Here is a 20,564-nt window from a genome sequence, read left to right on the forward strand (position 1 = left end):
CATCGATCGCGCTCCAAGCTCTAGGCCCCCGGGGGGCCAGGTGGTTCAACCCTGCTTGCTTTGCTGGGATTTCAGTTCCACCGGCCGCTGTGATCATCGCCCCTGCAGATACAGACACGAATGCCCCATCTGTAGGGAACCCCACCCTGTCACTTCCTGCCCCAAGGGCCGACCCCATAGGCAGGGTCGAGGGGACCGGGGCTGGGGTCAGAAAGGAGGTGGGGGAACTGCCACAGGTGCTGCTCCAAAAGGCGCCCAGTCCAATTAAAGTTCCCGAACTCAGGCACCTTTTAGCTGCCTACCCGAAGGATTTAGACGCACGGTATTTGCTTGATGGTTTTACATATGGTTTTCGGATCCCAGCGGTGGGCCCTAGGGTTCATAGCATGGCCAGGAACCTGAAGTCATTAACTGGGATGGAGGGTGTAGTTGAAACAAATATTGATAAGGAAGTTAAGGAAGGCAGAGTAGCAGGCCCGTTCAGTGACTTGCCCCTAAAAAACCTGCGTATTTCACCACTGGGTATAGTCCCAAAGAAGGCTCCTGGGGAGTTTAGGCTGATACATCATCTATCATTCCCAAAGGGCGGATCGGTGAATGATGCCATTCCCCAGGAGCTTTGTTCGGTCAAATATTCATCCTTTGATAATGCGGTGCGTTTGATACGCACTTTTGGAGAGGGTGCACTGTTGGGGAAGTGCGACATTAAGTCTGCATTCTGCCTCCTCCCCGTCCATCCACTTGACTTCGATCTCCTAGGTTTCTCATTTCAAGGCAAATTCTATTTTGACAAGGCATTGCCTATGGGCTGTTCCATATCATGCACGGCATTTGAGAAATTCAGCTCCATGCTAGAGTGGGCAGTTAGGGTGCTTTCTGGTCTATCAGGTATAACACATTATCTAGATGACTTCCTTTTTGCAGGCCCCCCAGAGTCGCATAGGTGTTTGGAGCTCATGCAGCGATTTCATACATTGTGCCAGGAGCTGGGAGTGCCCCTGGCCCACGAAAAGACTGAGGGCCCATCCACCAAGCTGACCTATCTAGGTATCGAACTGGATACCGTGGGCCAGCTTTCGAGGCTGCCAGTCCAAAAGCTTGCTGAGCTACGGGGCCTCGTGCTTAGTGCTATGCGGGCAAGGAAAGTCACGCTGCGTGAGCTCCAATCCTTGGTGGGACATTTGAATTTTGCATGCAGGGTAGTCATGCTGGGGCGTGCCTTTGTGCGTCGCCTCTGCCGGGCCATGGCCGGCGTGCGGGCCGCCCACCACAGGATACGGGTCACTTCTGCCATGCGGCAGGACCTTTGCATGTGGGCCCGTTTTTGGGAAAGTTACAATGGGGTATCTTTCTGGAGGGAAGACCTTTTGCTCGAGGCAGAACTTCAGGTGCACTCTGATGCAGCTGGGGCCCATGGGTTTGGCGTTTACTTCCGGGGCAGGTGGTGTGCTGAGCGGTGGCCAGCAGAATGGAAGGCCAGTGACATAATACGGGACCTCACTTTCCTAGAATTTTTCCCAATGGTTGTGGCAGTTCACATCTGGCCGGAGGCTCTAGCCAATCATTCGGTGCGTTTCTGGTGTGACAATCAGGCTGTGGTCCACATCGTTAACACACTGTCCTCCCACTCCCCTAGAGTCATGTCCTTGGTGCGGGCTTTTGTACTACAGTGCCTCAAATATAACATCCTCTTTTCAGCTCGCCATGTTCCTGGAATAACAAATAATTGCGCTGATGCACTATCCCATTTTCAGATAGAGCGCTTCAGGAGCCTGGCCCCTCTAGCCCAGGAATCACCAGAGGAGATGCCTGTGGCACTGTGGAGTCTTGGAGGGGTGAGGCCTGGCGTGCCATAAACAACTCTTTGGCCCCGCGTACTCGGAATGGCTATGCCAGGAGTTTCCGGGCTTTTGAGGAGTTTAGGGGGAAGGAGCAGCTGCAGCTGGCTTGGCCTATACCGGTGGACCACCTCATGCAGTACTGCGTCCAGCTGCACGACACAGGGTACACGGTTTCCACTATATCTGGCCGCCTGTCAGCTTTGGCATTCTACGCAAAGGCAGCCGGGAAGGCAGATACGACAGGCGACTTTAGGGTGCGGAGGATGCTAGAGGGGTGGGCCAGAGAAAAGCCAAGGAAGCCAGATGCCAGGGCCCCTGTGTCCCCTGAGTTGCTAGCAGGCCTGTCGCTGGCCCTAGAAGCGCACTGCGCCTCAGCTTTCGAGGTCAAACTGTATCGTGCAACTGCCCTCCTGGCCTTCTTTGGGGCCCTGCGGATTAGTGAATTGTTAGTGCGGTCCAAGTGGGATCAATCAGGCAGAGCACTGCATATGCGGGATGTTTCCGTAATGGCCACGGGTTTGGCGGTCACGCTCCGAGCATCTAAGACTGAACAGAAGGGTAAGGGAGAGGTATTTCAATTGTACCCCTGTGCATCAGTGGCCATTTGCCCGTGCAAGCCGTGCAGAGCTATGTTGCAACACGGGGACAGGGATCTGGGCCTTTTTTCCAGCATGCCGATGGCAAGCCACTTACTAGGTACCAGTTCTGGGTGGTGGTGAAGAGAGTTTTAGCCAGCCTGGGAGCCCCCCCTCACCTTTTTGGTACTCACTCATTTCGCATTGGGGCTGCCTCCACAGCGGCCACTCTGGGACATGGGGATGAAATGGTTAAGGCAGTTGGCAGGTGGCGATCAGCAGCCTTCAGGTCTTATGTCAGGCCTTTGGTCGTGGTGGCACAGCTACAAGGAGTGGATCCGGGGCAGGGATCCTCTTTGCCGGCACACTGACATTTTGTCTTTACAGGCTGCCAGCGCAGGAGGAGGCGGGTCCTCATCTGTGGCCACAGCATTATCTTTTGGGCTAGCCGCAGGGCAGCCACAGGGGGTTTCGGCACGCAGCTGGGTTTAAGCGAAACGATGCTGATTGCATGGCTGGGCAGAAGGGGCATGCAGTGGGAACAGTTATTGCCAACCCTCCACGATCACCTGAAGGCGTCTCACCCACCTCAAGTAATCGTCATCCACTTGGGTGAGAATGACATGGGAAAGCGGCCTGGAAAGTCTATTGTTTTGCAAGCCCTGGCGGATTTTGAGCACCTGAGGGCCCTGGTGCCCGGCGTATGGTTGGTTTGGTCAGACATGCTCCAGAGACGGGTCTGGAAGGGCGCATTGGCCCCAGGGCACCTGGAAAGGGCTCGGGCAAAGGTGAATGGTGAAATACGGCGTGCAGTAGTCTCGGGGGATGGCTTGCATATTGCGCATCCGGAAATCAAGCATTGCTTTCCACACCTATACAGACCTGATGGGGTCCATCTTTCAGATGCAGGCTATGACATCTTCTTGAGGGATCTGCAGCGGGGCCTCCTGGCAGCCTAGAGGGCAAGTGGGGGCTGGGGGCGGACCAAGCATTGGGCTGATCCGCCCCCCGTGGTGGGAGCAGTGCGGGAAAAAGGTGGCTTCATGGTTCATTTTACAACTCCGGTGAGCACCCTGAGGCATCACTTGGGAAGATGAAGGAGTAACCCTCAAACCAGGACTGGGGCCTCGGTGCCTGGCAGGGACCTGGGACAGGAACTCCTTGAGGGGTGCCGCTATCCTTTACCTATAGACCTCGCGGCTAGGGTGGATTGGACGCAGCACACCTCCCTCGAGCACTAAAAAGGCTTGGCAAGGAAGAGCGGGAGCCGTACCACATGTGACGGCTCGGAGCTCAGAGCCAGGGTGGGTCTCGCCCTTAGAGCGGGGATGCAAAAGCAAGAGGAGGCCTGACTCTTCAGCATCCCCACAATGGCCCGCACTGCAGTCAGTTATTGGGGATGTTTTGGTTTTGTGCGCTGCAGATCCCTATTGAATGATTAAATAAAGTTGGCCCTTTTATTATCCCAGCTCTGGTGTCGGCTCTCATTATTTACGCATCCGCGGACAATGTATGGTTGTGAAAGTTGGACAATGAAGAAACCTGACAGGAAGAAACTTGATTCATTTGAAATGTCACATTGGAGGAGAGTTTTACAGATACTATGGACCACCAAAAAAGACAAATAAGTGGGTTCTAGATCAAATCAAGCCTGAACTCTCCCTAGAAGCTAAAATGACTAAACTGAGGCTATCATGCTTTGGTCATATTATGAGAAGACCAGACTCACAGGAAAAGACAATAATGGTAGGAAAAGTTGAAGGCAGCAGGAAAAGAGGAAGACCCAATATGAGATGAATAAATGAATAAATCTTCATACTACAAAGGAAAGACAGATTAGTGCATACATACATCAATTCTCGGCAGTTGTCAAAGTAGATCTGGACTTGTTCTGCCTGCAGCAGCCTCTCTTTTCTTTCTGAAAACCTCTTGTTTAGTTTCTCCCAGCGCTCATCCACTTCTGAAAGTCTACTCATGATGTTGTCCCTGGGATGAGGGTACAATCGGCCAAGACGCCAAGCCTTGCCTCTGATCCTCTCCAGTTCTTTTGAAACGGCTATTAACTCCCTCTGGAACACAGAAAGAATTAGGGGGAATTCCCTCCTAATCACAAGCATCCGCCAACACAAACTCTTCAGGAGGCTTACTAGTATCAGGCTGTTTGTTACTTCACATGAATCTTTTAGCCTGTTGAGTGGGCCTGCCAATTTATTTGCCTGTACATAGGTACAACCAGGGAAAGAGAGCGAGAGAGAGAGCGAGAGAGAGAGAGAGCACAAGTGTGGTATAGTGGTTAGAGTGTCAAACTAGGATCTGGGAAACCCTGGTATTAATCCCCACTATGCCATGGAACTTTGCTGGGTGACCTTGGGCTAGCCACAGACTCTCAGCCTACCTAACCTACCTCACAGGGTTGAGAGGATAAAGTGGAGATGGTTGTGAGCCACTTTGGGTCTCCACTGGGGGAAAAGGCAAGATATAAATGAAATAAATAAATACAGAAGTAGTAGTTCAGATGAAGAGCAGAAAGCAGCTAGGCACCCTTCCACCATGCCTGAATCTAGCTCTGCAGGGAATCCCTTGCTGAAGGATTTTGCAATACTCCATTGTGTTTGTAGCTAAAGGAAACATTTACTTTTTAGAACTGACAGCTAAAAGACAAGACCACCATTGCATAATAATGCCATTAGGAATAAATGCAAAACTTTCTATTACTTTTGGGGTACTTAAGTGTTGTAGCAAGCAAGCAGTGGTCACCAGATGAGCTGAGGTAGATTAACTATCTATGCAGGAAGCAGTTTAGTTGCAGAATGCAGCCCCACAGGTCCCAAACTATCTGCAATAGCAGGAACAAATTAGGTATTCCAGGTCTCCTGCTTTAGCAAGAGACCTCCCACTGGCAGCCCAATGCCCCTGCTGCCACTTGCTAGGGCAATGGGGGAAAAGGGGGGGGATTGATCATATCTCTTGGCATTGGTAAAACCATAGTTTTGGGTGGATGCTACAGCATTGCCTTACATATTGATGTCACTTCCAGTTTGCCCCAGAAATGATATTGCGACCCTGCGGGATGCTGGATGGGAAGGTCCCCACTCCAAAACTCTCCCACTGTTACGATGTAGTAAAAATAGGGTTGCCAACCTCCCGGTGGTGGCTGGAGATCTGCTATTACAACTGATCTCCAGCAGATAGAGATCATTTCACCTGGAGAAAATGGCCACTTTGGCAATTGGAGTCTATGGCATTGAAGTCTCTCCCCTCTACAAACCCCTCCCTCCTCAGGCTCCACCCCCAAAAATTTCATGTATTTCCCAACCCGGAGCTGGCAACCTTAGGTAAAAGGGAGCTGGGGGGGGGTACCATAAAAGAAAACCTGTTATCAATAGAAGGGAGGGGGGGGGGAAATCTCAAAAGTGTCTAACCAGAAGAAAAAACAATGAATAACTCAGAGCTACCACAAATTAAATGGATCTTGCTTAGGATGACAGCCTAAATATTCCTTAAAGGGAGTAAAAGTTAATGTCTTTGTAAGGGAGCCAACAGCCACAAGAACACTGACTTCATCAAAGCAAAATATAACTCCGTTTCATTCATGCAGGTGTTTCAAAGAACTTGGTTCCACTCACCTCCAGTCGCTCATGCTGGCTAAGGAGGGCCTGCACACCGGACAGGTCATAGCCATACTCTTCCCTGTCCACAACAGCCTCTTTCTCCTGAATCCACTCTTTCAGGTCATCCACATCATGATCGTACTGGTGAACCTCCCGAGCTGCTCTCAGATTCTGAGGCAAAGAGAAAATAAGACACTGAAGCCATCTGTTCTTACAGTTTTGCCGCTTGCTTGAAGCACAGCAGAAACAAAACAAAACAGCAGTTCCAAGTCACACAAAAATAGAATGTCATGCTTTGTGCAAGTCCTAAATAGTACTCTGACAAAGCTACACCTTCTAAGCCCACCGGCTTCCATAGACGTAGAAGGGTGTAACTGTGCTTAGGGTTGCACAGCAAGTCATATGACATTCTGCACTCTCCCCTAGGACATTTTTCTAAATAAAACCCATCAACAGGAGGGCTTGAAGCAGCGAGGAGCTCCACCAGTGTTTCTGGATATGGCTGCAGCTTATAGAATGATAGAATGATTCATGTGATCCTGTACACAGGGATGGGATCACGTGGCTAAACAACCCTACATTCAACTACAAACCAGCTCACAGCATTCAGCACATTTATTTCAGGATTGTTCTATAGAGTCAAACAGGACACCAGGAAGGCTTCAGTTCTTACCTCTGCTCTTGTCTGGGTGGCTTGATACAACCTCTCCCACGTGTTATTGACTAGCTGCACCCTCTTCTCAACATCACTTATTTGGCTGTAGCACTGACTCTTGAGGTGTGATGCCAACTTGTTTATCAGAAGAACCTTGGCATACCCCAGAGATCCTACCTCCTTTTTAAAATCGTCAAACTTTTTCTCCAGAATCTGTAGGATGGAAACAAGAAATTATTTCCTAAGGTCCTGGGCTGGTACCATTGCCATGATGAAGATATGGGAACTAGTAGGTAAATGTTTGCATTTTAAAGCAATATAGTCATTCAGAGAGTAAATGTGGCAACTTTCTCCTGCCCATTCTGCAGCAGGTAAAAAGAATTACGATTTCCATACAAGTCTCCCTAACATATAGCTATCTATAGCCATATCTGCTTCCAGACTCGCTGTTGCCCTCACACAAGCAGATTAACTGAGGAACTATTCTAACAATCCTTTAGTTTAAGAGAGAAATGTTAAGGCATTACCAAATTTACTCAAGGTCAAATATGTGGAACAGGTAAATAAAACCTGTAACTTAATGCAAACAGACATTGTACAAAATGAAATGGGCTGCATTAAAGCATTGTGAACATATAACATACAATGGGCATGAACCTAGCTTGTTAGCAGGCTCCACTCATTCCCTCCTCTCCTCTCCGTTCTCCACGAAACTCCATAGTTTTGAAAGTCTAACTTTGAAAGTTTAACTCCAGTCTATTGTGATGTCCAAATGTGGAGTACCTGGTCAAATCAGAGTTTGTTTCCCACAAACAGGGTTTCTCTCTAAACCATACTTTAATCCTACTTTAGAACAACTAGGATTAAACTATGGTTTAGAAATAAATCCAGGTTGTGGGAAAAAAACAAACTGTATTTTGATCAGGCTGAAAACAGGAAGACTTCAATTGTGCTTTCTGTAAGAGAGGAGAAGGAAGGGAGCCCATGAGAAGTATGACAACGCCAGTGCTGCATTCATGATACATGAATACATCAATTTTGTATTCATTTACTAATGAAACTGAATGCAGGTACACCTTTCCATGCTAATTAGCACATTACTCGATTAATTATGAAAGAGAAGTAAATAGTAATATGGAATGTCACCTGAATCAAACAAAGGTGTGCACTGAATGATTTTATTCCCAATTGTCTAGCAATTCTTACCCAATTGGGCAGAAGAAAGGGATGAAGCTGTTGAAGCTCCTCAGAGTTTAGTGCCACAGTAAAATCTGGTTATCCTATTATTGCTCATAAATGCTAAAAGTAACCATGAAGAATTTGTGACAAAGGGACATGATGCAAAGCTATCTCTAGACATGTGCCTGATGTGGTCACTAGTCCATGGCTGGTTCATTGCCCAAGTGATCTAAGTGGCTGCTTGGGGCACCAAACAGGGGACAGCGATGTGGGAGGAGGTGCCCAGGTGTGGCTTGCACCTGCTGTTGCCTCCTGTTCTGGTGCCATTTCCACCTGGTGTCCAAAGTAGTGTACTTCCTCTGCATTTTATCTTGCAACTTGCTGGGGTGGCACATGAGCCATCAGGTGCCGCCTTTCATGTTGTTGCCACCTCAGATCCTTCCAAGGCATGCTGCAGAGGAAGGTGCTATCTCTGCAGCCCACCTTGGAGCCTGCAGTGAGGGGAACACAGCATGGTAGAATGGAAACTCAGTAGAGTGAGGTAGCTCTACAGTGGTTCAATAAAGTCAGAAGCTAGAAAACATGAAATGCAAACTCTGTTTTACCTCAACATCCTCCAAATCCTGACCATAATTATCTGATTCAGCCATGCTCTGTTTGCTCAAAAGCCAGGCTTCCACCAACTGGATTTCCCTCTCAAACTGGTGCAGTTGAGATTGCTCCTGCAAAACTTTAGTTTGATTCTCAGCTTTTGTTAAGACACAATTATATTCTTCTAGAATAGCCTGGAGCTTGGGGAGGATAATTGAGCTGTTATTAAAACAAAACAAAACAAAACAAAGAATTAGTAATCGAATGGGAAAAATTCCTGTCATTATCATACTTTGCAAATTACCTGTGAATTGCATAACCCAGGAAAGTGCATGTGAGATCCATGTCTCTTTTGCTGGGCACAGTTGGGTGACCCAAACATAATTATTCATAATACTCATTCACAGGTAAAACATGGGGAGTGGGTTCCTTTTTTAAAATAAAAAATGCAGTGAATTAAAACCTGCAGGAAGGGTTAGTGAGGGGGCAGGGTTTGGTTCTCCCAGTTATCTTCTTCCTTTGATGTTTCTATTTGAAAATGTGTCCACAGTCAGTTTACCACTTGCCTACCTATCTGGGTTGTCATAGGCCAAGAGGTGATTTCCTGTTTCCTTCAACTTCTCAATTCGGGACTCAAATCCCTCTAGGTCAAGCTTGACAGCTTCTACTTTACGAAGCAGTGCTCGAGTACATTCTTCATTCTGTCCATAATCTGGGAGGTCCAGGACAAGTCCCTTTTCTGCCAACCAGGATTCCACTTCCAAAAGCTTGAAGAAAAAAAAGTGAAAGAGAAATAGAGAAGCTACACAGGTAGATCTGCATCTAACAGGGAGACATGCTCACTAAGGCCTGGTAAGACAAGTGGTACATCCATACTACAAACGTCTATTGGTTTTTACACCAAAATCATGGCCATTCCCCCAAAGTATCTTGCGAACAAAGCTGAAAACACACAGTAAGGCATTTCTAGCCCTGACCTGGATGGCCCAGGCCCCCCGGATCTCATCAGATCTTGGAAGCTAAGCAGAGTTGGCCCAGGTTAGTATTTGGATGGCAGACCACCAAGGAAGTCCAGGGTTACTATGCAGAGGCAGGCAATGACAAACCACCTCTTGCCTTGAAAACCCTGTGGGATTGCCATAAGTTGGCAGCAACTTGATGGCGCTTTCTGCCACCACTAAGAGATTTCTAGATGCTCCCTATATAGGAACTATAGTTCCTAAATTTTACTCAGGTGAAGGAATAACCATTAAACCAGTTTAAGTCCTTAGCACATATACAGATGGAAACTATGCAGCAGAACTGAAAGGCGATTGTACTACTGTTGGGTAAACTTCCCCCAACCTGCAATTTACACCAGATTTTTTGAATGCTTGGAAAAATCTTATCATTTTAACTGTTCACAATAAAAGCTGGTTTTTAAATGAGTAAATTGAATGCACTCCATGGCAGTCTCCTACCCCCTTCTTAAATACAAACACCTTTTCTTTTGAGAAGGGAGAGAGCATCACTACCAGCTCTGTCTTGATGGAGACAGGAAGGCCTTCCTAGGCCTTTCCTTAATGGGAAATGAGCATGATCCAGAACATAATGAAAAGGAATGGGGTCCTATCAAGGTCAGACCAGCTGGCTACCAGGAGGGCAAGAGTCTTGTGAGCAGAATCACAACTCCAAACAACCTGAACCCAACTCATAGTGGAATTAGGCTTTTTAAACGTGGGGAGTTCACATTCCATCCTAGCTCCGTTTAAGCTAGCTCAATACATGTAGTTAAATTTCAATTCAGCTTCTACTAGTATGTGCCATCTATCAGAAATAGGGGTGTGCAAAAAAAAAAGGAAAAAAAAAAGGGAAAATTCCAGTTCCAGTACAAAAAGAAATTGAGATTCAGAATATTACACCTGAAAATGTTTGGGATTCCTGAATTTTTCTGAATACCCATACTGCTATGGGTTTTCCCCCAGGTTTTTTCCCTCCATTAATCTGAAAAAAAAATCGGCTCCATTATAGCCTATGGGGAATCTTTCCTTTAAAAAAGAGTTGTAGCCGGTGACCCTGAAATGAATCCCCCCAAAGCTGAATTTTCCAGCTTTTTCAGGATCCAGATTTGCCAGCAACTGTCTAAAGGTGCCAATTTTTGCAGTTCAGTTTTGCCGAATGCACCCCCCCAATCAGAAACAGTTGGTTTTTCTAACATATGGAAACTAAACAGGGCTTTTCAGCCATGTCTCACCTCAGTGAGGAAATGTTGGTTTTTGTATGATTGCATGAGCCTCTTTCTTCTCTCCTGAACCTCACCCTTCAGGTTTTCTGAGGCACCCGCCAATTCTTTCACCTTTTCCATGATGTCTTGTGAGGCAGAGTGACCTCCCTTCACCAGCTTCTGTCCAGTGCTGATAACTGCTTTAGTTAAAGCATTGTGGCTATTAATTTCATTCTCCAAATTCTAAAACAAAGAAAAACATAGAGCAAGTTTAAAAAACAATATTTTCTATATCTGTTTTTAAATGCTGCTACCTAACTCAACTGGGTATATTGCAAAATACGTAATTTTTAACAATGAAGAAGACTTAACATTGAATAATTTGGTTCCAAGGTCAATACTGAAAGTATTGAGAAGAAGACAGATGAACAGTGCAATCCTCAAGTCCCCCCCCCCAAATCGGCTTAGGAGCCAGAGTGATCCCTGAGCTGGCGTTAGTGCCACTTGCGGCATGAAAATGGGCAGTAACGCTGGTGCAGGGTGACTTGTGCTGGGGAGCCGTGCAGCAGCGCAAAGCAAGCATGCTGGTGGCATTTCTCTGGTGTAGGGGCTCGCACCAGTGCCAAGGAGGTGTTCCCAGGGGCCTGAGCCCTTTCACACGCCCTTTTGCAGGTGTGTACTTGTGCCTGCAAAAAGGATGGTGTAGCCCCGTGAAACTCTATGGAGCAGTTTCACAGGACTTAGGAAAAATCTGATTTTTTCATGCAGCCGTACCTCTGCAAGCTGCTCAGGAGGCAACGTGGCTGTGCCATTCCTGGGCACCCCACAACTACCCCCCATTTCAGCATTGCTCGGCCCATATGGAAACAGACCACACAAGATTCTCAAGTTGCCATGTGATCTTGGCATCCTGTCATCCTTATTAACTGAAATGAGAGAAATGCTCACTGTAAAGAAATTGGGTGGGGAGTGAAATCTCACTGCCTAGGATAACAAGCCACCACCATTTCCTTTGACTAACCCTCAGCTGAGAGACTGAGGAACCAAGTCTCTAGCCCTTCTGGGTGTTAATCACGAAGTCAGCCTTGCCAGGTGGGACACTTGCAAGTTGAGTTCCAGAAACAATTTCTTTGTTAGCTGTAGCCAATGTAGGCCAAATTACTGGATTTAGACTAAAACTACCACAGTAGTAAAATTAATAAGGTTTATTAAAAGAACTGTGCAAGGAAGTGTACAAGAGCACAAGAGCAGTGCAAAGCAAGGAAGAAACCAAAAAAATCTAAATAGCTAGCCTAAAATACTTAGACAGGTTTTTTGGTCCTCTGACCCAGATGTTACCTGACCAGACTGAAGTACAGAGTCCAGGTAGAGTTTGCAAGTAAGTTCAAGAGCAGGTATTCCAGCCACGCAAGGCCAAACCCAGTCAAGAGGGGACCCAAAGGTAGGACCAACAGGTGGGTACAATCCGAAGGGTAAAAACTTGAATGAAGGATCTTCCTTTATGCCAGGCTGCCAGCAGCTGGCATGATCCTGTTTGACCAAAATCCAGGGCAAAAGCCATGTCTGCCTGCAAGCAGCAATCCCTGGTCAAATGTCCCCCCATGAAAGAATCAACAACAAGCCCAACAGAACCACTGCAGAACCCAGTAATCCCAGCAGAACCACCATCAATGTGCCAAGCCAAACCAAACCAAAATCAAACCAGAGAATGTGTGCAGTGGAAACTGAAGGGGGGGGCACTTTTGGAAGCCCAGCAAAACCCAGGGCCACTGTGGCAGTGCAAGCCCAACAGAAATAATGTCAAACCAGATAAACTCTGTAGTAGAAACTGAAGGTGTTGTGGGGGGGGGGGCACTTTTGCAAGCTCAATAGAACAAATGGCAATGTACACAGTGCCCAGCAGAACCCAGTGTCACTGTGGCAGTGCAAGCTCAACAGGACTAATGTCAAACTGGAGGATCACAGCAGAACCAATCCAAGCAAGGGGGAAGGTTGAAAACACAACTGAACAAATGGCAATGTACCCAACGCCTGGGAGAACCCAGGGTCACCGTGGCAGTGTAAACTCAACAGACCCAAAGTGAAACCACAGCAGAACAAATCCAAGTGAGCGAGGGGGGGGGGGTTGCAAGTGCTGCACAACATTGTAAAAACCGCAAAAGGGACAAAACAACATTTTGTTGTTCTCTCCAGCAAAGAACAACAAAACCTCCTGAAACTGACAAACACACTTAAAACTGACACAAGCAGCCTGGCGAGCCTATAAACCCCACCAGAGGGAAAACAGAAATGAAAAAGGAAAGAAAAAGATTGCAAACACTGGCTCCTGATCTTCCCGGTAAATCCCAAATATTTCCAGGATTTTTTGGGACCATTTGTTTGGTATGCCGAAAAAATCCTGGATATATTTGGGATGCTGAACATACTTGAAAATACTAATAAGGTATTTTCAGGTATATTTTTGACTCAGGTGTGTCCGAACGCACATCCCTACCCAGGGCTGCTTTGCACATTATGAGGAAGTAACGATAAAGGGCGGATGAGTGACTCATGCATCTTACTTCCAAGCAAAATATGAATAAGACATTTGTACATCTCTCCAAGGACAACTCCTGAAAGATACGATCAATACAGATCACCCATTAAATGGGCAGAGGACGCCAGAATAAAGTTCACTCCCCCTGGCAGTTTGAGCTGAGAATGTTGTTCACATCTTACCCTGGGCCAGATGCTCTGCAGGAAAACCACTTACATAGCTCCAGGTGCTAGATGCTTTTGTAGAGGCTGCTGAATGACTCTGCATGTAGCAACCTGTCGCTGAATTATAATTGGCTGAAGCAGATCAAGGAGACTGCCTTTTACTTTTTCTTGTTTTCTTATTTGTTGTGAACATTCAAAATAAAACAAATAATAACTTTGATATATAGACATTTTGTCATTAGTTTGCATTCAGATTATACAATTCTACATGTTTCCTGACAGCTACAAAGTTGACACAAAATGAACATTAGATAACAGCATTTTGTTTTGTAAGACATACTCTCTCCTTATAGCAAGAAGTTGTTCATTGAGTCCAACTGGAAGTGACCTTTGGTGGCACAGAAGGGACCAGAAAACTGCATTCTGGGAAATCTGCAGTATAAAATCCACTTATGGCTCTCTTGGCAGAACTTTCAAGTTACCTTACCTGGAGTTTTTCCAGCAAACTCTGAACATTCGTAAGAGACTGACCATAGTCTCTGGAGGATGCCAGGGGGAGTTTCTCATGAATCCAGGTTAACTCCTCAGTGACATCTTGGAGGAACTGATAGTGCAGCCTGCTGGCCTCCAAGAATCCACTTCTCTCTTGCAAGGGCTCCCTAAGACTCTTGTACCTGGGGATAGAGCATTCAAAGTATAAGAAAGTTTAATAAATGAATAAAAGAATACACACGTGCTGCTTAACATTTCAGGTTGAGCAAGAGAACAAAGAAAAGTTGAAAACACACAATTCTCTCTCCCTATGCTAGGTACTTCCTAAATGATGTTGAATTTAGGAGGACAGGTTAGCTTTGCTTGAAGCTGCAGTAGTTTAAATTTCATCACTACCTTAGTTCTCATATTTGGGTCTTCTCTCCATTGTACCTGCAGCATGGAGAAGTGGAGTCCCTAAGTGAAAGCTTAATCCATCATGGCTTGTACCTATCCAAAGAGCTGCTCAAAATGGAATATCGCATTTTTCCTTGTATACTGAGTTTAAATAATCTCTATCTTCTCCCAACTTGAGATGATCTTACTCTCCCTTCCTGTCCCAAAGAAGAATTTTTGTCCCTTTAGTCTTCCCAGCTTCATGGCTCTAGGTATGACTTACTAGCAGGTTGTGAGGTATTAAGTCATTGCCCTACTTCAGCCACTCTCATTACCCTAGCCAAGAGCTTGAGTGCTCTGTCTGGGAGCTTGACAGTTCCTTTTTTCAACCCCCTCCTATCTGTCAGCTACTGGTCTGCAGCTAGGCTCCTGTACATGGACAGAGAGCAGTCACGAAATTGAAATACTGGGGGAAATTCTTGAGTGGAGGGCATTTCTCCACAGTGACAATGGAGGAAATAAGTTAGAATATATTGACCTGGCAACCCAGGCTAGCCCAATCTCATCACAGCTCAAAAGCTAAGCGGGGTCAGCCCTGGCTAGTATTTGGATGGCAGACCAACAAGGCAGTCCAGGGTTGCTATGCAGAAGACAGACCATGGCAAACTACCTCTGAACATCTGGCTCTTAAAACCCTAAGGGGTTGCCATAAGTTGGCTGTGACTTCATGGCAACAAAATTTTAGAAAGGAGAAGGGCGGGAAGGAACAAAAACAGACAACCACTCAAGTACCTATGCACTACATGGTCCACTCTCTCTTCTATTTCATCTGCCATAAAATTCTTCTCCTGTTGGAATTCTTGCACTGTCTTTATAAGCTCTTGTAGTTGGTCTTTACAGCCAGCGAAATCTTCTTCTAATGCCTCCTGTTTATTTAGAAGATCATCCAGAACCAGGAGGTTAAAGCTGCTTTCTGGTATGTTCAGCTCACTTTCTAGATCTTCCAGATATTTTTCCACATCATCCACATTACGGAGGAAATGCAGAGCCTATGGCCAGAAGAAAGAAAAAAATATTTCATAGACCAAACAGGAGTATCAGGTCCTTTGCAACATGTGTCTACTTTTACGAAACGGTATGTTTAAACATTAAGGTGATTTTTGAAGATGAATAATTAAAAGTTTGACTCAATGAACAGAGCTCATTAATGGAATGGATTCTTCCTCTTTCTTCCATGCTCCTTGAAAAGCTGCTCCTGAGGGTCAGGGATGCAGATTAGGATGCCATTGAGGGTGGCAGCTTCAAAGCAAACCAGCAGATGTTATGTTGCAAGTTCCTCCATAAATAAGAGCTAAAAACTCAAACAAGAATGCAAAGGAGGCAATTTCTGCTGTTCATCCTTCTTTCTGCAGGCCCCTGCACTACATCCCAATCTGTTCCTAAGTGTCACCCAACCCCAAGGAATAGATGGTGGGGTAGGGGAGTAAGCTGCAGAGGTAAGTGGCAGAGCTCCATTCCATAATTCATTCCATTCACTGATCCTCCCAATGCATTTAGTAAGTTGTTCCTCTGTCTTTTCATTCACTGGGAAGCAGCAGAATATGGAACATACAATTCAGACAGCCATAAGGACTACTGTGGCCCTCGTCACCTGATAGCAGTTTCAGCTTTAGAGACTAACAGCCCCTTGCCTCATCCAGTTAGTGACTAGTCTGCATAAATTTTGGCAGAAACACTGAGCAGCCCTGATAGAGAAGGGATGAGGAAATCTCTTGGCAAGCAAAACTCATTCATGGCTACACAGTGAAATAAATGAGTTAGAATACTCATATGCTTGAATATCTGAGTGTTGTTTTCAGTTATCACAAAGTGCATTCTTTTGTGTTTTCTTGAACTGCCAAGTAACCAAAGTGAGTGAGATCTGCAATACCAAATGGGGATTTTCATTTCAGCTGAGATCTTTCAATGGTATATAAATAATTTATGCGTGAACTTTAGAGGACACAAGTGTTCAGATCTAATTAAACAATTTAAGCTGCATGCAGAAAAAAACATTTCTTTTTGCACATCTGGATTGTTCAATAGAAATCTCTCTATGATTTTGTGCATGTTTGATTGGTAGTGATGTCTTTTGTTCCTTCTCTCTTTCAGATAACAGTTTCAGGACTGATGCCCCAAACAGTTCAAGTTAGTCATGAGTGCAGAAACCAATGATACATTAGCCCTGACTAATCCAGTCTTCATTGCTTCATTGGGATTTGGTCATAGCTAGTTTTAGCTGGATAAAGGTTTATATATTTTGAGTGCCTAGCACTGATTTTTTAAATGTTTGAAATGGTTTCATAAATAAAATGACTTCTAATGTAAACATGAAAGCAGAACAGCTAGCTTTGATCCTGAATTCAGTTCTTGCAAAAATGAAACTAATAAGGAAGACCTAGGTTCAAATTCTTGCTTGTATATGAACTTACCAGGGGACATTGGGCCCAGTTATTTCCTCTTAGCCTCTGTCCCTCATCTTTACAATGAAAACTGCAGCAACATATCTCAGTGTTAAAGTGCAGTGGTCCCTGAACACTGATGCTTGGAAAGAAATAGATGGATGGGGACTCTGGAGTCACTGTCACTAAAAATTATCCCAAGGGAGATCCCCCCCACCCAAGGTTTTGCTGTACCTTACAGGCATCCTGCATCTTTCTTCCCTTTTCATAGCAGTTTTCCAGCAACTCATCCCAAATGTCCTCTATTTCCTGCAGTCTGGACTGGATGATATCATGAGCACAATGTCCCTCCTGGAGCATCTTCTCTCCTTTCTGCAGCAAAGAAAGTGTTAAACTTCTCCTTTTTTACTTATTTCCCAAAATGAACTGTGTGTGAATGGTAGATGATTTAGTCTTTTATATCTAATGCAACAGAGTGTTGTGGCACCTTAAAGGCTAACAAATTTATTGTGGCATAACCACAAGCCAGACCCCTCACACTAACACACACCTGAATCAGCAGGGAGTTTCGATTTGTAATAATATTCCCCCCATCCTTCTTCTGTTTCTGCTCACATGGGTGACATCTTACTGCCAAACTTTCAAGTGCCAAAAGACACTTTGCCTGAACTAAATCTTTAAACTTTAATACCTTTGAACAGTATTATTTTGCTTTCAATTCACAATTAAATTCAAGTCTTTAATTACGGGACTTCTGGCTATGGGTCAGGCGGCAAATTCCCTTCTTCTGGCTTCAACCTTCCAGGGAGGATCCCTTCAGACCGACTGAGGTCAAATTGACCTCAATATGATGCTAACTGAAATCACTTACAGCTCGGATATGATCTAGGTCATTTCTGCTGGCTATGATCTCTGCCTGGAAAGTCTGGTGCGTTTGCAGTTTAGCTGAAAGGTTGCTTGGATCCCGCCAGCTCTCATCCAAGGCAATAATGTTTTTTTCATTCATCCATGCTGCCACCTTTGGGGAGAAAACAATGATGAAGCAGAAGCAAAAAGCCTGGAATTATCTTCAGCTCATCTCTTTCAGAAAGTTTAATTGAGGGGGGAAATACATGGGGGGCAGTTCTGGAGTTCTAAGACTGGAATGCCAGACATGTAGTTTGGCCCTGAAACTACTGCAGGGAGGCATGTGCAAAATGAATTTAAGCCAAGGTGAGGGGAGATTAATTCTTCCCTCCTATTCCATTTTCCTAATTGAAAATCCATCCCTCAGCTGATTTAAGCTTGGGCAGAGAAAGAAGAGAGGTATCTGTATTGTGCCTGTCTTAACCCTGGTGCTTAAAGTACACCCAATCAGTTTCAATACTATCCATAATGGCTCTCCCTCACAGCTATTTTTAAGGGCCAAATTCTACAACTGCCCTTCCAGTCATGGAACTTTAACAACATATTCTTTGGCCCTGAGAAAATTCTCAAAGGTGTTGTACAACTATTTCCTTTCTTCTTCTCAATCATATCCATCTTGCCTTACACAGTGCAAGGAAACATGCCACCATTAAGTCTCACTTTTGGTCCCCCCTTTCTCCCCACTGTGTGTATCTTCACTTAAAAACATCATTGGATATTTAAAAAAAAACAGTGCCAGTCAATAGTTCAAAGGCCTTTTAGAGCTTTCCCAGCTGAGGAGGTACACAATTTCAGGAAATATAAAACAAAAGTAGAAAGGAAAGTGTGACTTTGTGAGCAGCCAGGAGAGGTGATGGAATGTTGGGAGGAGGGCTGCAGTTAGAGCTATTAGTTCAATTAGAAGATCAAGAGTGGTTTAGAAGTGAGGGAGAGAATTGTAGCCTAATGCTGGCTGAGAGAAAGATAACTTGTGGCAAATAGGCTTGTAAGCCTGAATAGCATTACACTTCAAAAGTTAAAGTAATAAGAAATGTTGTATATGTGTTTCATGAATCACTCCAATGTTGTTCGTAACCTTCAATAAAAGTTAGCTCCTTTTGTTTTATGGTTAACCCCACTGAATGAATGAGTGTTATCTGACAGGAAAACACACACACACACACACACACCTAGAAGATCTTGCCTATACATATATTAGGATATGAATAAATGCTGGCAGAGTGTGATTGAGTCCCAGCCCCAATAGCTCCGTGAAATTTCTGAGTGAGGGGTGGTTAATTAAAAGGGGACTGGGCTGCCCTGTCCTGGAGTATCTCTGGCAAGGTGTGAAAAAGGTTCAGGGCTCTCTTTATATTTATAACTAGGGTTGCCAACCTCCAGGTAGTAGCAGGAGATCTCCTGCTATTTCAACTGATCTCCAGCCGTCAGAGATCAGTTCACCTGGAGAAACTGGCTGCTTTGGCCATTGGACTCTATGGCATTGGAGTCCCTCCCCTCCCCAAACCCCACCCTCCTCAGCCTCCGCCCCAAAAACCTCCCACCGGTGGCAAAGAGGGACCTGGCAACCCTATTTATAACAGATAATATGGGTGGCAAACTGTGACTGCCTGACCTACTTATATCTCTGAACCTATGTGACAGAGGTTGTGCCAGTGAGCAGGGGGTTACAGAAAAGTTCCTGGCTGTGGTTACCAATGGAATAGGTGGAAATGGAGAAATGGCACCAATGAAGAACGTCACCAACTGTGTAGTATATATAGCCTAACGCCTCTGCTTTTAAAAGAGACATCCCTTGATGAGGGGGGGGGGCATAGTAGTCAAAACAGCTACCTGGTCAGCCATCTTGACAAATGCTGCCATTGTGCAGATGCAAAACTGCTCACAATGCTTCTCATTTTGAATTGTAAGCAAATCTTTGAGGTGATCAACATTAGGCACAACTCAGCATAGAACAGGCACTTTAGCCAAGGTAAATTCAAACGCCAATAATATTTTCTGCAAAGTTTACAGCATCCCTGCTAATGACAACATTCAGTGAATCAAGCCGATACCTCAAAGGAACTGCGCAGAAAGTTTTGCAACAGACTTGATTCTTCCAGCAGATGCCTGCGAGCCAAAGCAGCTTCCAAAAGGTTTTCCTTTCTGCAGCAGGAAACATTAATAACAGAACAGTTCAAGAAGATGCTTTAATCAAGGGAAAGGGAAAGTGGACTATACTAGCATAGGTAGTATGTACCATCTGTCGCTGTATTATTTATTTGCATCATTTATGTCCCACCGTTCTGCCCTCACAAGGGCCAAAAAGGTGGCTAACAAATTAAAACATACATAATAAAATCACATTTTAAAACCATTTGAAAGCAACCCCTCCCCAAAAGCAGACATTATTAAAACAAAACCAGAGCTAAAATGCATACAATTCCCTCCTCCCTCAAATGAGTACATATTGACAGTCTGTTTCTTCAGTGCTATGTACCTGTGAAAATGTTACCCAGATTACCCAAATTAGGACACTGGTAACCAGGTGACTATGCTGATAAATTAAGAGGATCAGAGCTCCTGATAAGCACAAGAAGAGCCTTGCTAGATCAGCTCACTGGTCCAACAGAGCCAGCAGACAGGGAATAAAGAGCAAGGCTTCCCCTGAGGCTGCCTCCTAGCACTGATATTGTGGTTCATGCCTGTGACTATAGAGGTTCATTTTAGTCATTGCAGCTAGCAGCATTTGAGGGGCCTATCCTCCTTGAATCGCTCTTATCCTTTTAAAGCTATTATGCTCATGGCCATCACGATGTCCACTGGTGATGAATTCTACAATGTAATAATGTTGAGTAAAATAGTATTTCCTTTTGTCTCTCCTGAGTCTACTGCCCATCAACCTCACTGGATGCCTGGGAGTTCTAGTCTGATGAGGAAGGGAGAAAAGGTTTTGAAAGAATGCATGAGTGAGTGAACAAAACATTTAAGACTGAGTGGTGGTGGTAAATAGCCCAAG

The 20,564-nt window shown here is 45.2% G+C and overlaps 1 protein-coding gene across 1 annotated transcript in view; it reads right to left on the reverse strand.

The window, feature by feature from the left end:
* SPTBN5 (spectrin beta, non-erythrocytic 5) overlaps positions 1 to 20,564 on the reverse strand; it is a 151,344-nt gene that overhangs the window by 9,606 nt on the left and 121,174 nt on the right. Inside the window, exons 48-58 of the mRNA XM_056851886.1 lie at positions 19,621 to 19,711; positions 17,535 to 17,681; positions 16,898 to 17,035; positions 15,015 to 15,271; positions 13,843 to 14,029; positions 10,686 to 10,898; positions 9,023 to 9,219; positions 8,467 to 8,671; positions 6,701 to 6,895; positions 6,043 to 6,198; positions 4,268 to 4,485 (exon numbers count right to left, since the gene is read on the reverse strand). Coding sequence (XP_056707864.1) covers positions 4,268 to 4,485; positions 6,043 to 6,198; positions 6,701 to 6,895; positions 8,467 to 8,671; positions 9,023 to 9,219; positions 10,686 to 10,898; positions 13,843 to 14,029; positions 15,015 to 15,271; positions 16,898 to 17,035; positions 17,535 to 17,681; positions 19,621 to 19,711 — 2,004 coding nt within the window. The remainder of the gene's footprint in view (positions 1 to 4,267; positions 4,486 to 6,042; positions 6,199 to 6,700; positions 6,896 to 8,466; positions 8,672 to 9,022; positions 9,220 to 10,685; positions 10,899 to 13,842; positions 14,030 to 15,014; positions 15,272 to 16,897; positions 17,036 to 17,534; positions 17,682 to 19,620; positions 19,712 to 20,564) is intronic.

Source organism: Euleptes europaea, chromosome 6, assembly GCF_029931775.1.
Source record: "Euleptes europaea isolate rEulEur1 chromosome 6, rEulEur1.hap1, whole genome shotgun sequence".
Classification (NCBI taxonomy): domain Eukaryota; kingdom Metazoa; phylum Chordata; class Lepidosauria; order Squamata; family Sphaerodactylidae; genus Euleptes; species Euleptes europaea.